Here is a 14,079-nt window from a genome sequence, read left to right on the forward strand (position 1 = left end):
AGCAGAAACTAAATCTTTAGAGTGGATGAAAAACAATGTTTTTCTGCACTCACGGTCAGATAGGGTGTCACTGGTATTGCCAATTAATGCCAAGAGAAGTCTTTCTATAATTGTCTTATCTAGTTGCATATACCTTGAGGTATAAGAAAAGGTTCCTCTCCCATGTGCATTTCTTAGAAAAAAATCCTATCTCTTTTTGGAACACAACTATCTTGGTAAAGCTCAGCTATTTACCTGTAGACTGTGGTAGGTGGAGAATTGAGCGTGTCATAGATGAGCCTCACATGCCCTTGGTACAGCTCCAGAGCCAAAGGATCATTGTCTCCTTTATATAGTAAGATGCCATTGTCCTTGTCTGTTGCTACCTGTGAAACATTAATAACCAGATAAGGTTGCTTGAGAATGATTAAAAAAACAAATCTACATAAAAATAAAATAAAAAACATATATACAAGTTGCCCAGAGAAGTTGTGGAGGCTCCAGTCCTGGAATTGTTCAGAGCCAGGTGAGATGGGGCCTCAAGCAAGCTGGTTTAGTGGAAAGTATCTGTGTCCATGACATAGGGTTAGAAGTAGATGACATTTAAGGTCCCATTCAACTCAACCCATTCCATTTGATTAATTAATCATATATATGGACAACAACAATAATAAATCATACATATGGACAACAGTAAGAGCAGGATCCATGAGACACAGTCAAGGTCTTTATGGCATTGAGTGGGCTTATGTACAAAGTGGTTGGTCTCTCACTGAGGGATGTCTCCCTTGCTTCAAATGCAAACTAGTTTTCAGGATGTGAAAGCTGCACTTTAATTGCCCTTTCAGCAGTCTGTTGCTGTATTTTTGGTGACACATGAATTTACCTTTCACCTACTACCCCAGCTTGAAGTGGAAGTTTAGAAAATTACTTGTGGCAGTAGGAGTGTGTCACAATTACAAGCAAATGAATTTCAGCAGGTGCTTCACTGTTCACATACTTTCTTGCGAACATGAAGGAGGAAAGAAGAACCTGTTCTCACATCTGGCATAACCAGGAGTTATGCCCTCAAAGTTATCAGTGAGTCATACTGATTTCAAATGGGACACTTCAATAACATAGTAGCTCCCATCTCTCCATCTCTCTAGCTTTGATGTACCTCAACAAGAGAAAAACCAAAACCCAATCCACCCTGAACGTTAAGTCAAACCCAAGGATTTTTATTTCCCAGTCTCCAGCTCTCAGATACCCCTATAGTACAAAAGAAAAAATAAAAAAGGAAGAGACAAAATGGGATTTTGGATGCAACCTGTCATTTCTTTTCACAGCATGTTTCCTGACATTTCTTGCTGCCTTTTTTTTTTTAATAATGGCTGTTACAAGTCAAAACTGAACAGGAAAATTAATCTGTTTGCATTTATGTATCTATTTAAACACTATCGCCCTTAAGAGTTTATTTTTTCTTGACTACTTTTTAATAAGATTTCCTCTCTCTGGTCTTAATAATGAATGTTGTATTCTAATTTTAATTCCTTAGTGATTAATTGCTGGATGCATGAACAATATTCAGCCTGGAAAACAAGAAGAGAGAACATCATGGACATGTACTTTTCGTACCAATGAGTTTCATTCTTCAAGTCGCGGTAGCTTGTTTTGTAAGCTTAAGAAGTCAGATGTCCAGATTTTCACCTTCAAAGCTGACCAACACTTTGTGGAGCCATATTTTAGAGTGCTCATATTTTAAATCTTTTTGGTTTTGGTGGTAGTAAATAAAAGGAGATTTTGAAGAAAAACTGGAATTTCAAATATACATGTATCAGCTTCATTTTCATATGAACTATATACTCAAGCTATTAAAGAAAAGATAAAGTATGGCATATTTTCATTAGAATAAACTTTGCAGGAACCACCCTTGAAAAAATCTATTTCTAATGTGGAAAATCAGTCCTCTTGCCCATGTCTTGGGAATGTTAATTACAACCAAACTCCACCAAGTAAGTCTACAATAAAACTTCCAAGTGTGGAATACAATCTTTTCAAACTGAGAAAATAAATGCAATAAAATAAACATACAGGGATGATTTTTCTTACGTGTTTTGAAATGTTATGCTTCTGGTATTGCCATGCTATGAATCTAGCACAGAAACAGTCCAGATTAGCAGTGGCCTCAGAAAGAGAGGTATCGTGCAATATAGGTGCTCTGCAAATCTGTGTCTCAGAAAACATATAAAAACTAGAAATAATTATCTCATTTATTTGGGTGATATTAGGGGAAATTAATAACCAAACTCTAACACTCAGTTTAATGCTTACTAAATTGCAAATGCCAGTAACTTCCAAACCACTTAATGTCATGTTGCACTAACTACCCAAAATACCTTTGATCCATTACCACAAAGATGACAGCAGTGGCATGGCAACTGTGATACCTATTTTCCATTGCCTTCTGAACCTCAGACCTCAAACAAAATTTAGGTATAACTATGCAAAGCTTTGATTTACTGAATTTGCACAGTAAAAGAATAAGCAAAATATTGTCTGGAAAGGCCATTTAGAGCAGTAGCTTTTAATAAGTGGCCTAATATTGAGCACTAATTTCTACAGGATGAAGTGCAATGGCATAAAACAGTAAGAAGACAAGGAAGTTTCCTGAATCATCTCTAGGTATATTGCCAATCTGGGAATAAGAGAGTGGAGGGATTCTGGAGGCAGGATACGTGTCACAAAGGTACAGTGGTGCCTTAGTTGCTCCTGGCTTGCAGGTTGACTTTGTCAGCACCTTGGTCAATAGACCCTGTTCCTTCAGGATGAAAACACATATGTGTGTATCTGTAGTATCACTTAAAGAGCACAGGGCTGGAAACTGATGTTGTGCATGACATACCTGGAGGGAGATGTTTGCCTGAGGGCGAATTTTGGCTGATGGCAGCTCCACGTAGGAGTCCTTCCCAACAAAGTTGACTGTGATGAGCTTCTCACACTTCTGCCCAGCGAAGCCTGCGAGGCAGCGGCAGACAGGCTCGTGGTGTACAATGATGCACTGGGCCCCGTTCTGGCACTCATAGTTATCACATGGGCTGGTCTGGAGAAGAACCATTGGTGGAGGAGTTTCACAGAAAAGTCCACTGCAGAAGGTAAAGGAAACATAAAGCAGCCTCAATTACCACCATGTTTTAGAAGGAAGGAAACATCTTCAGGCACTCACATGGTACTGCTACTGTGGTACAGAAATGCAGATAAGCTAGCAAATAGCTACTTTGTGTGTTCAAGCTACACAGTGTGGTGCTGTGCAAAAATGCCCAGACTGAGTCTGAAACAGACAGTTCTGATACTGACTTCTTTAGGTCTGAAGGTGCAGCACTGAAGCACTGCTTCTTTAGCTCTGAGGGTGCAGCAGTCTGTCCAAAGTAGCTTCCATCCCACACTAAGCCATAGAAAGGTTCTCAGCAAAACCTGGGAGCCATTTAAACCCAAATTCGAGCTTTCTAGGCTATGACTTCAGTCTGCCTCTGCTACAGCAAGGGGAACCTGACTTGATTTACTGCCTATCTAAGTGTATCATCAACAGATAGGCAACTGCTGAGAAGTCTCAGAAGCGGTGCGCTTACACCACACTATTTGCTGGACACTTTCCCTGAACTGGTTGTTTCTAATAGCATCAGGATTGTTTACTTTAGCTGAACTGTGGTTAGCAACATCCTTGACCAGAAAAACACAAAGGAAAGGAATGTCTCTCAGGACTAGAGGTAGCTGGAGACCAAGTGCCAAGATCTAAGTACCTGTGAACTTGAGTCACATTCAGATCTGGAGGAAAGGGCTGTGATTCAGTCCTAACTATATAACAGGCTCAGCAAAATGTAGGGAACTACTGCATAGAGTCCAATGGAGGGCCACTATGATGATTAGGGGACTGGAACATCTCTTTTATCAAGGAGAGGCTGAGAGACATAGGGGTCCTTAGCCTGGGAAAGAGAAGACTGAGAGACCTTCCTAATGCTTATAAAAATCTAAAGGGTGGAGGTCATGAGGATGAGACTGGGCATATCTCACTGGTGGCCAGTGATGGGATGAGGGCAAATGTTTACAAACTTAGAACTTAAGGATAAATTTCTTTACTTAGATGGTGATGAAGAACTGGACCAGACTGCCCAGAGAGGCTACAGAGACTCCTTCTCTGGAGAAACCTGCCTGGACGTGTTCCTGTGCAACTTGCTCTAGGCAAATCTGCATTAGCAGGAGTGTTGGACTAGATGATCTGCAGAGGTCCCTTCCAACCCCTACCATTCTATGATTTTATGACTCTCTGGGAAACTCTAGCCTCTGAGGCTTGGGCCACCATGGCCCAGGAGCAGTGATAGCTCAGACCACAGGCTGCCTTCTTGGACTTGACATGGCTGCACACTGCTCAGGCCATTTGCTGGAATGACTCAGCTGCACTAGCACATTACATCAGCACAGAAGGAGCAAAGAAGAGGGAAAACGTGCAAAAAAAAAAGCTGCAGTCATCTTTCACGGTGACGCTACGTGTCAGACTAAACTGCAGAAAGGAAATGAAAACTCTACCCAGTATGCCCACTGGCCTCTGCAATCAGTGGGTACACAAAAGAGCTGGGCCAGGAGCTCTGGCTGGCTGCTATACCCCTGCACCTACACCCCAAATTTCTCATTACAACCACTGTCCAAACCAAATGAACACTCTGTACTGGTGCGAGGACATACATAAACTGCACCGAGTCTGTGGCTGCTTGAAAATAAACAGCAGCTGGTAAAATGATGAAGAATCAGTGACTGGTGAGTAAGGAGCATGTGCCAGGCTATGCCGTGGGGAACACTGTGGCCAGGGCTGTGGGCTGGGGTCCTGCACCATCAGGGAATGCCACCATGGCCAGGGTGTGGGCTCAGAGTCCTACACCATCGTTCAGTGTAACACTGTGTCCTTGGCATGGAGGCAGAAGGCTTTCCAGGAGAGGACTGTGGCAGACCCAGTCATGCAGTGGATAACCCATCAGCCTAGTTCTGGAATAGTGAAATCCCACTTGTCCCACCAGGAATTTCCTGCCATTCAGGGAGCACTTTAATAACAGCATTCTTATAAAAACAAATGAAAAAGTGCCCCAAACCTCACCCCTCTTCAGTAAAGCAGGTGAGACTTGGAAGCTCAGTGAATTTCTAGGTAACCTTCCTAGTTACAATGAGAAGAGATACCCATGTCACTACCCTACAGTAAATAGTACAAGCACAGCAAATAAACCAGCCACAATGTACTGCAGAGCAGCCTTGCTTAGCCACAGAATCCAGACCTGCTGCCTCTGTAACAGAAGGAGATGGATGGAGATGACTGCATTGTGTTTTACACGTTCTTGTGTGGGATTTTTCACAGAATACCACAGCTGTACCTTTAGTGCTGTGTGGAGGGAGAGCCGAAACCTCTCCTGTCCCTGTTCTCCCCACACACATCACTCTCTGGTCTGCCTCTGGGAAACACAAAAGAGGGGGAAATACACAACAACATGTGGATGGGCTAAATCCTGCATCAAAAGCAGTGGAATTGCTCTGCTTTCCTATCATGTCTGGGAGACACAGGGGTTATGTCACTACTTTTACCAAAGGCAGACTTGAACAGTGCTCTGAAAGACGCAAACATTTGGGGTTTGCACCAGGGAGAAGGCCAGAAAAGCCCTCCTTTCTCTACAGACAGTATGGAATACCCTCAGCAGCTTCCTAACTTTGCCCAAAGCTTTATGTTGGCCTTGTGCACGGTGATGTGGGTGCAGCACGCACAAGCCTGTCCCACAAGAGTAAGCAGGAGGAGAGTGAAGAGCACCGCTGGGGATTTCCAAGGCCTGGAGGACAGTGCTGTGCTGGCCTCTTGCCAAGGCCCTGCATGCACGCTGTGTGGGGAGCATTCGCCTCCAGCCCTGCTGCCACACAGAACTGGCTCTGCTCATGGCCACAAACACTAAGTTATTTCCTTCTCAGCCAGAACCACCTCTTGGTACTTTTCAGGAGAAATTGCATTGCACATTTTTCTTGTTGCATTGCCTTAAACTTCCTTTATTCACCACAAGGCCAGAGTGGTGTTTTGCAGCAGCCTTAGTTTAGGTTTTATTTCCTCTCATCCTCCTCTGATTTGATCAGCAATAAATTAATTTCCCCAAATGGAGTCTGTTTGGTCCAGAGATGTCTCTCTGTCCTTATCTTGACCCACAAGCCTTTCATATATTTTCTCTCTCCTGTCCAGATGAGGAGGGGGAATGACAGAGCAGCTTTGGTGGGCACTTGACACCCAGCCAGCGTCAACTCACCACAATGGGAGAGGGTTGTCTTTGCTCAGCTTGATGTATTTCTCAAAGTAAATTTGTTCTGGGACTATTTCTCTGTAAACACGCCCAGGCTATGAATTAGTTACGGACCAAAAGATTGTCCCTTCCTGAGCAAGACCCTTTGCTGCAGCTTCTTGGCAAGCCCACAGAGGCCGCCCCGTTCCCGGAGGGCAGAGCACCTGAGGAGGCAGAGCACCTGAGGAGGCAGAGCACCGCTCATGGGAAGCTGATTCGGAGTCCCCTTTCAAGAAAGGGAGGGAATGAGAAAAGCAAACTAGCAACAAGCTCTTGGGAAGGCAGGTGACACAGAAGGCAATTCTCGCCAGTGTAAGGTCGTTAGCCGCCCTGCGGCACAAGAGGCGAGCGAGCCAGAGCTGATGAGCCACATCCCCGCTGCTGCCTGACTGAAGCGCTTGCCTGTTCAAAGCCTGGATTCTTTCAGTGTGCAGGGCGCTGTGGCAAGCTGGCAAATGTGTCAGGAGAGCCAGCAATGGGATCAAATTAGAGCTGGCCCCACAGATGGCTGTCCCCCCTGGCCTCAAGTGTCCCAGGTTGAGGCTACAGGGTTAAAAATTTTCTGGGGACCAGAAGATTGTTATCCAGTCCCATAGTTCTGCTATCTCCTTATAAACTCACGAGAAGGTCAGTTCGTTCTCCATTCCTCCTCCTCCTGCCCTGAGTGTGTGGCGGGAAGAACATGTAAGCAGTAGGCCTCCAGAGGCTTGCTTAGGCCTTTTTGGGTGGCAGAGGCACTGGGGTGGGGGGGGAGGACTGGAGCACTGGGGAGTATTAATTTAGTTTTTGGGATGGGGGAAGAATTCATGGGGGTTTACCAGGGATGTGGCAATTGCTTTATAATGTCCATCTCTGTATTTCTCTCTAAGTATAATTCTGTATTCTTTCTCCAATTTCATTTGAGAGTTCAATTTCTGTCAGCTACCTTTAAAATCCCACGACACTCAGGTCAGGTGTGATTGTTTTCCAGAGGTGGCTGACAGAAAGGGGCACGGCTAACCCAGCCCATTAGCTTTATTCTGCCCAATGCCAATCATTTTGCTTTGTCTGTGAGCAACAAGTAGGAAGCAGAAGGAAAGTGGGTGCAGATAATTGTGATTTCATGGAAGTTAAAAATAATAATAATAAAAGCCCCCACGCAACCCGCAACAGCCTCCAATAACAGAAAGCAAATGTTGCAAGAAGCCAGCGTGTCTGGGCTTGGTGCTGCTCTCGAAGACTCCTTGAGCTCCCACTATGGCTCCTGCACAACCTCTCCTTCTGAAACCCCTTCGGTGGGCTGCTTCGCAAGTGCAGCTGTCCTGCTGCAGGCATCGAGAAGTTAGCAACAGTGTCTGTCGAGGCCTTTTCTTTCTTTTATTCTGTTTTTTAGAAGGCAGTTGTAGAAATAACTGATACTATTTATTTCCCTGGCAGAGGAATGTGGAGCACAGCCTGACTTGAGTGGCTTGGCCAAGTCCGTTCTGCCTGGTACGGTCTCATTTATTTAAATAGTCACTGCTGAGTTTCTTGCAGCAAACTATCCCAGTGGGGAACTTGGAACCATCTCCACCACAGAGGAACAGTTCATTCTATCAAGCTTAGCAGCCTTAATGTGTGCTTCCCCACTAGAGCAGCATTTATCAGGACACCACCACTGTGAGGCTGATTGCTAGAGGGAAGGTTTGATAAGTTAGATTTCATCCAATGGGGCTCTCAAAGCCTCAAAAATGTTTTCATCTGCAGGGGGTAAACGAATGCTATTTTAGGAAGAAAACACTGACAACTTTTCAGAAAGCAAGTGTATTATGTAAATGCTAATGGTTGCTGAGTGACAAGGGAATGTGCTGTGTGGAGCACAACTCTACATGAACAGTGAACAGGGAATGCTAAGCTGGGAAATCAGGTATGTGCATGTTAGTACTACTGCTTTGGAGGATGTCATCAGAGGTGCATCTTTGTGCATACAAGCCCTGCACTGTTCAGCATTACTGGAGTGTATTTGTCCAACCATGCGAGGATGTAAGCTTAAACATCCTTATTAATGTGTGACTGCAGGTGGCTTCGACATACAGCTTAGTGACAACCATAAAAGTGTGATAGGTTCATGTTTTTGTTACAACAGCATAAGCTCTGGGTAACTGGGAGGCTGCACTGCAAACTCACTGCTGGTAAATTATTCCTGATACTTAGCCAAAAACTTTATTAATCATCATCTCAGGTCTCCTAGTTACCTTTGTCAGACCACCCCTTGTGTTCTCCCCTTTTCATCAACACTGGAAGCCTTTACATATTTGCAAAGTTATCTCCTTGCTGCACAGCACCTGAGGCACACTTGGCGAACAGTTGAGTCTACAACCCTGAACATCAGAAGGTTGAACTCTGTCAATCACCACCTTTGCAATTGCTGTCTTGAAGGGGAAAAAAAATAATCAGAACCCCCTTCAGAGCAGAAGGCCTTTAAACTACAAAAGGCTGCAGTCATGGAAAGAATACTGAGCAGATCATATTTTGTTAGCAGAATTTTAATCCTGAAATCAAACAAGATCAGGGACTATTTTGCATGGAGAATATGTGGGGCTCCAGCTTGCCCTCTGTCCTGGAAGAGAGAGCCTGGTAGTGTCCATTGTGATGTTCTTCTAAAGACCCTTGCTCCCTCTTATCTTGCACAGTAGATGCAGGAAGGTGGCATAGACTAGTGTGAAAAAAATAAATCAAACAGGACACCTCGAGTTAAACCTGGCTTTGCTGTTGAGAGGCAGTGGGATTGTTTTACCTGCCCAAGCCTACCTTGGGCTGTGAAGTGCTGCCTAAGGTAGTTGCTGAGGTTTAGAGCTTTGTGTAGAAAGATGTTTCCTCTTTTTGGAGGACTTCTAGTGAAATGAAAACACTACATTTGAGCAAAGGAGCAGGCTGGGCTGTTCCAGGTTCTGCTGTTGAAGTCCCTGGTGTGAGATCAGCCAACCTGGGGCACAGCCTAAATTGCCAGGAGAGATGCTGCTCATACAGAGGAAGGGACCCAGACCAGTCTCACACCTACTCCTACTGCTCTGCCTAAACGTGTCACAGCTCAAAACATCTCTGCCAAACACTGTGACCCTGCCTCCCTGGAGAAAGCCCTCACATTCATCACTGCTTAGTACTGAGATGCCTTAAATATCACGGGGACTTGCAGCAGAAGTCTCCTAGTCACTACCATCTGATGACAGGCTCCAGTTACCCTTGACTCCAGATACGGCTTTGCAATTCTACTTCTCAACTCTAACAATTAGATAACACTGAACATTTACAATTGCACTGTGGGACAGCCACTTGTTATCCTCACCAGTCACCAGTTCACAAGATCTCAAAGGCCATCGAAAAGATTGAAGAGAAGGATATGAATGTGAAATTCAGAGGATATCTGATATCCTGTAAATAACAGCTCTGATTCTGTGAAACTGCAGGCTGACATCATGTTATATATCAATGCCTATTCAGGGAAGGCTGTCTGCTTTGCAATAAAAATGTGTGTTGAGAGGGAAGAAAACCCCAAACCAGCATGGATAAAAGCAAGAAGAATGAAAACAGTTGCAGATACAAAGCAGAGAAAATGATTTATAAGTGTTCGTGCAATTTCTGCTTTGTCAGGACTGATCTTTTCAGGTACTCCTTCTTTGTCTCCTGTGTGTATTTCAAACACAGAAAAGGTTTAGCTGGAAGGAAGCCAGTATCCAGCCTCAGGCAATGATTAGTGAGTCCATTTGGAGCAGCACACTTATCTTTGACAGACAGAGAGATTTCCAGGAGTCAGATATATTGGCAGCTGTCAGAATCAGAGACTGGAAATTTACAATCCAAGTCATACTGAGTCCATCTACCAGCAGGCACAGAGACACTGGCACAAAATCCTCAGGTTCTTGCAGCCAGGTCTTAGGGTTCATATATGCAATTTCATTATCCTTTGCAGGCCTTTATCCACAGCCCTGCACTAAAGGCAAATTGCTCTTTTCAAAGCAAGAATCATCAACCTCCTGTAATCGGTTAACTCATTAAGACCTACTTCAGCTACAGGCTTTGAAGCACTAAGCCATCTATTCAGGTAGAACTGATGGATCAATACCATATCTAGAGGTTGATTAGCTCTGAGGATGAAAGCAATTAAAGGAAGTACCCCAACAGTCTTCAGAAGGTAGTTTGGAGGAGCTGGCTCTCACCTACCTGAAGCCCTGAGGACAGACGCAGGTGTAGCCATTGACTGCATCCACGCAGGCTGCTCCATGGCGACACTTATGGCCCACACAGTCATCATCATCTGTTTCGCAGTGTTTGCCACTGTAACCCGGCAAGCACTCACATCTGAAATAGAAGATCACTCTTGATTGCTTGTTTCAACATTGACAGCAACAGCACACACAAGCAGCCTACCACCCATCTGATTTGAAATGGAAAGGTGTTAGCAATTATTCCTGGGAACATCAGCACTTCCCTGCCGTCAAAATGCTCAAGTCCCTCCTGCCTGCAGTTCAGGTTCTGCAAGCTGTTTAAATTCAAGCCAAGCAAAGCAACACCACATTACTGCTTTTCTTCAGGCAAGTCTGTGGAGAACAGTGATCACACAGTGGTCTGCTGAAGATGACAACATCTTCTCTAACCTTCCAGACTCAGAGGACAACATTCTGTGAAGGTAGTTGCTCTGATGTCTCAGACTATAGTTTTGCCAATGTCTGCACACTGCTGAGTGTCTGAGGTTGGCATGGGAAACAGTAAAGTTCCACCCTCCAAATGGAAGTGATCTGCAAACAAGCCATAAAACTCATCAAATTTAAACAAAAAGACTATCAGTTTTGAGACCACCACCTGCTTGCCATTCATTTGCAAGGCACAGCAAATGTTGTTGCAGCTATGGAAAGTTGCCTTTGAAGCCTGTCTTTTCTCATGGTGACACTCAAGACAAAGCATGTACCTGCTGCTATGGGGTGGCACCATTCACAGGAGCAACACAACGGGATGCACCTGAACCTAGACTCTGGCTTTTTATTTTCTTTTACTTTAGATAGTTCTCAAGTTTGTTGTGCAAATGCTGCATCAGCGTTTCTACTATAAGCCTTGCTGAAGTTTATAACCTGACAACAGAAAATACACCCCCACATCTCTGATTTGGAACAGATCTTTTGGGATTTCCAAACAGCCTCTTTTCGACTCTGCAGTGTTTAGTCATGAACATGCTTTAGTCCATAAAACACGTTTTACTCCTCCCAGATGGATGTTACTGCACATCTGGAAAACAAAAGGCATATCACTTTGACCAAAACAAGGGAAGAGCTACAGTTAACTTCGGCAACAAAAGAAGTCTGTGCTCTTCCTAGAACTCCCTTATTTGGACCCAGTGTGCTTGCCATCAAGAGCTGGAGGAGGAGAGATGTTATAAAGTTGAGGGAGGTGGCATCAGGAGAGAAGCCAATCTACTCTACTGGCCTTCTCAAGGAAAATGTCTTCAGAGGAACTGGACATATGGGAAGTGATGAGAAAAGACATTTCCACTTTCCCGGCAGCACTCACTGTGCTGAGCTTGAATCTGAGTGGCAGTGTGTTCTGGCTCCTGATCGCTCCCCAGCTCATCATGGCAAGGCAGCAAATTGGTCAAAGCTTGCCAGAATGCAACAGCAGGTCCTGTATGTGAACGGCTGCCACAGCATCAGTGCTTCAGAGACCACCTAGCTCAAGCACTGAGAAGAATCTGACCTTGACTCCATTTCAGAACATGGCTTGTGACTGACTGAAAAAGAGAGGAAATTAGGTGAAGCCTATTACCCTATGGGCTGTAGCATGGATAACGCCATGTAAATGCATAAACTTCCTCTCTCCTACAGGAGAGGTCCCCACTGTGACCCTCCATCAGCCACAGGATGGTTGATGTTCCAGCTCTGCAAAGCCTAAATTGCCTTTTTACACCTTGGTGCCTCAGGAAATACTGTGATTAACATAACAGAGATGACAAAACAGAGCAAAAAACAAACAGTGTCCCTTCCCCAAACCATAACAAATGGGCAACAGTTTTTGGCAACATTTTACTCACACCTGCAAGCAAATAATGTCAATCAAAAGCCTTTGTAGGGGAAATTGGCAGCATTTAATCCTGTTGCTTTTTAGTGATCCCTGCAGTCCTAATATAAAGTGATGTAATAATGAACGATGTGCAGTTCTTTATTCAGGGCTGCCATGCATCAATTTTATGATGTGTATTGGCTATCTCAGTAATGACAGAACCACCACTTTTCTCTGCAGGGCTGCATTAAATCAGCATTTTAAGCTGTCAGGTAATAATTCCAAGCTCTAGAATAATAAAGTATATTTATACCATACTCCAACATCAATACAGTGAATGGAAAACCATGCTCCTTTCCTGGAGGTATTTTTTTAAGAAGTCATTTCATTGTATTATTTTTTTTTGTTTTGGTTTGGTTTTTGGCTTTTGTTTTCTTTTGTTTTCTGGCATCCAGAAAGCTACTCTTCTTCTATAGTAACAACACAATAAATATGCAGAGGTTGGAAGTGAGGAAAGCCACCTGCAAGTTCAGCTTAAAAACCAAATAGCTCTGTGCAGCTAAACACACACTGAAAACAGTCCAAGCTTGGCTTTCCCTTTTGAAATGTGGAATTCCTTTTTGGGTCAGTCATCTCTGAGCTGCTAGTGTGGCTGGAGCTACCAAAAAATGCATGTCTGAAGTACAGCAGGTGAGAAACAGCCAGATGAGTGCCTCACCCAGCCTCCGCCAAGAAACTCAAGAATCTCCCCTACCAGTGAATGATGGCATGTTAGCTCCATCCTGATCCCACATCCTGCCAGCAAGTGACAGAGGATCAGTAAATGTTCACTGCAGTAAAGGAGGCAGCATAGAAACGTTTATATTTGAATCCTGCTAAGAGAGTTATTTATGACATGAGTTACCTCATTTCCCAGTGACCATCTGACACCAGTACAGTTGAAATGCTTTCTGCTACAGCCTTATAGGGATGGCAACATTCCCATATCAGAGAGAGCCTAAAACCATGTCTAGAGTTATGTAAAATATTGGTTTAGCCAAGGGGATTTGCATCTGCATGCACTCAATGTCTATTGTATTAAAGCTGTGAATCAAGGCTTCTACTGCAGGGTGAGAATGGATTTCCCCTCCTCATATCAATAACTGACTTCTCTTCCTATCTTTCACCCTGTCTTTATCACCTTTTCCTCCCCCTTCAGTACCACAGACCAAATAGAACTGAATGCAGGACAGACAGACAGACTGGTGTCCTTGCTGCTGTGATATTCTTTACTGGTATGTTCTACTCACATGCCCAGGGCACAGAGCTGACAAGTGGATGGTCACCTCAGGAAGTCTGAGTCCTGCCATTAATATTCCCTGTCTCTGTAAGCAGAGCTGAGGACTGGTGTGTGAAGCTGACTCATGCTGCAAGGGGCACTGTGCTGCACCATTATGTGCTAAATACATGGTACATCCCAGGCCAGGAGATCAAGCTGCTCAGGACATCAGCAACAGTACAGGACTGGAGGGTGCCCCTTTCAGGAAGACTCAGATACACATCACTGCAAAAGGTGCTGAGGGCTCTCAGCCCATTTCTGAATGGTTTGGTGCAACTAACGCATGAAAGAAAAAGTAATATTTGGACAAATCTCCACTCAAAACTTGGCAGGCTCCATCACCTCTCAAGTCTGGCCTGCTAGAAAGAAAACTGGGACAGAAGTAGTAAAGAAATTCTGGATTTTTGTGTCACATTCTATGAATAGTGGGAAGAATAA

The 14,079-nt window shown here is 44.2% G+C and overlaps 1 protein-coding gene across 3 annotated transcripts in view; it reads right to left on the reverse strand.

The window, feature by feature from the left end:
* Window positions 1-14,079, reverse strand: part of SLIT3 (slit guidance ligand 3) — a 525,031-nt gene that overhangs the window by 24,971 nt on the left and 485,981 nt on the right. For all 3 annotated transcript variants that reach the window (XM_064161620.1, XM_064161622.1, XM_064161621.1), the window contains exons 31-33: window positions 10,497-10,634; window positions 2,864-3,104; window positions 235-365 (exon numbers count right to left, since the gene is read on the reverse strand). In XM_064161620.1, the coding sequence (XP_064017690.1) occupies window positions 235-365; window positions 2,864-3,104; window positions 10,497-10,634 (510 nt within the window). The remainder of the gene's footprint in view (window positions 1-234; window positions 366-2,863; window positions 3,105-10,496; window positions 10,635-14,079) is intronic.

This window comes from Pogoniulus pusillus, chromosome 22, assembly GCF_015220805.1.
Source record: "Pogoniulus pusillus isolate bPogPus1 chromosome 22, bPogPus1.pri, whole genome shotgun sequence".
NCBI lineage: Eukaryota > Metazoa > Chordata > Aves > Piciformes > Lybiidae > Pogoniulus > Pogoniulus pusillus.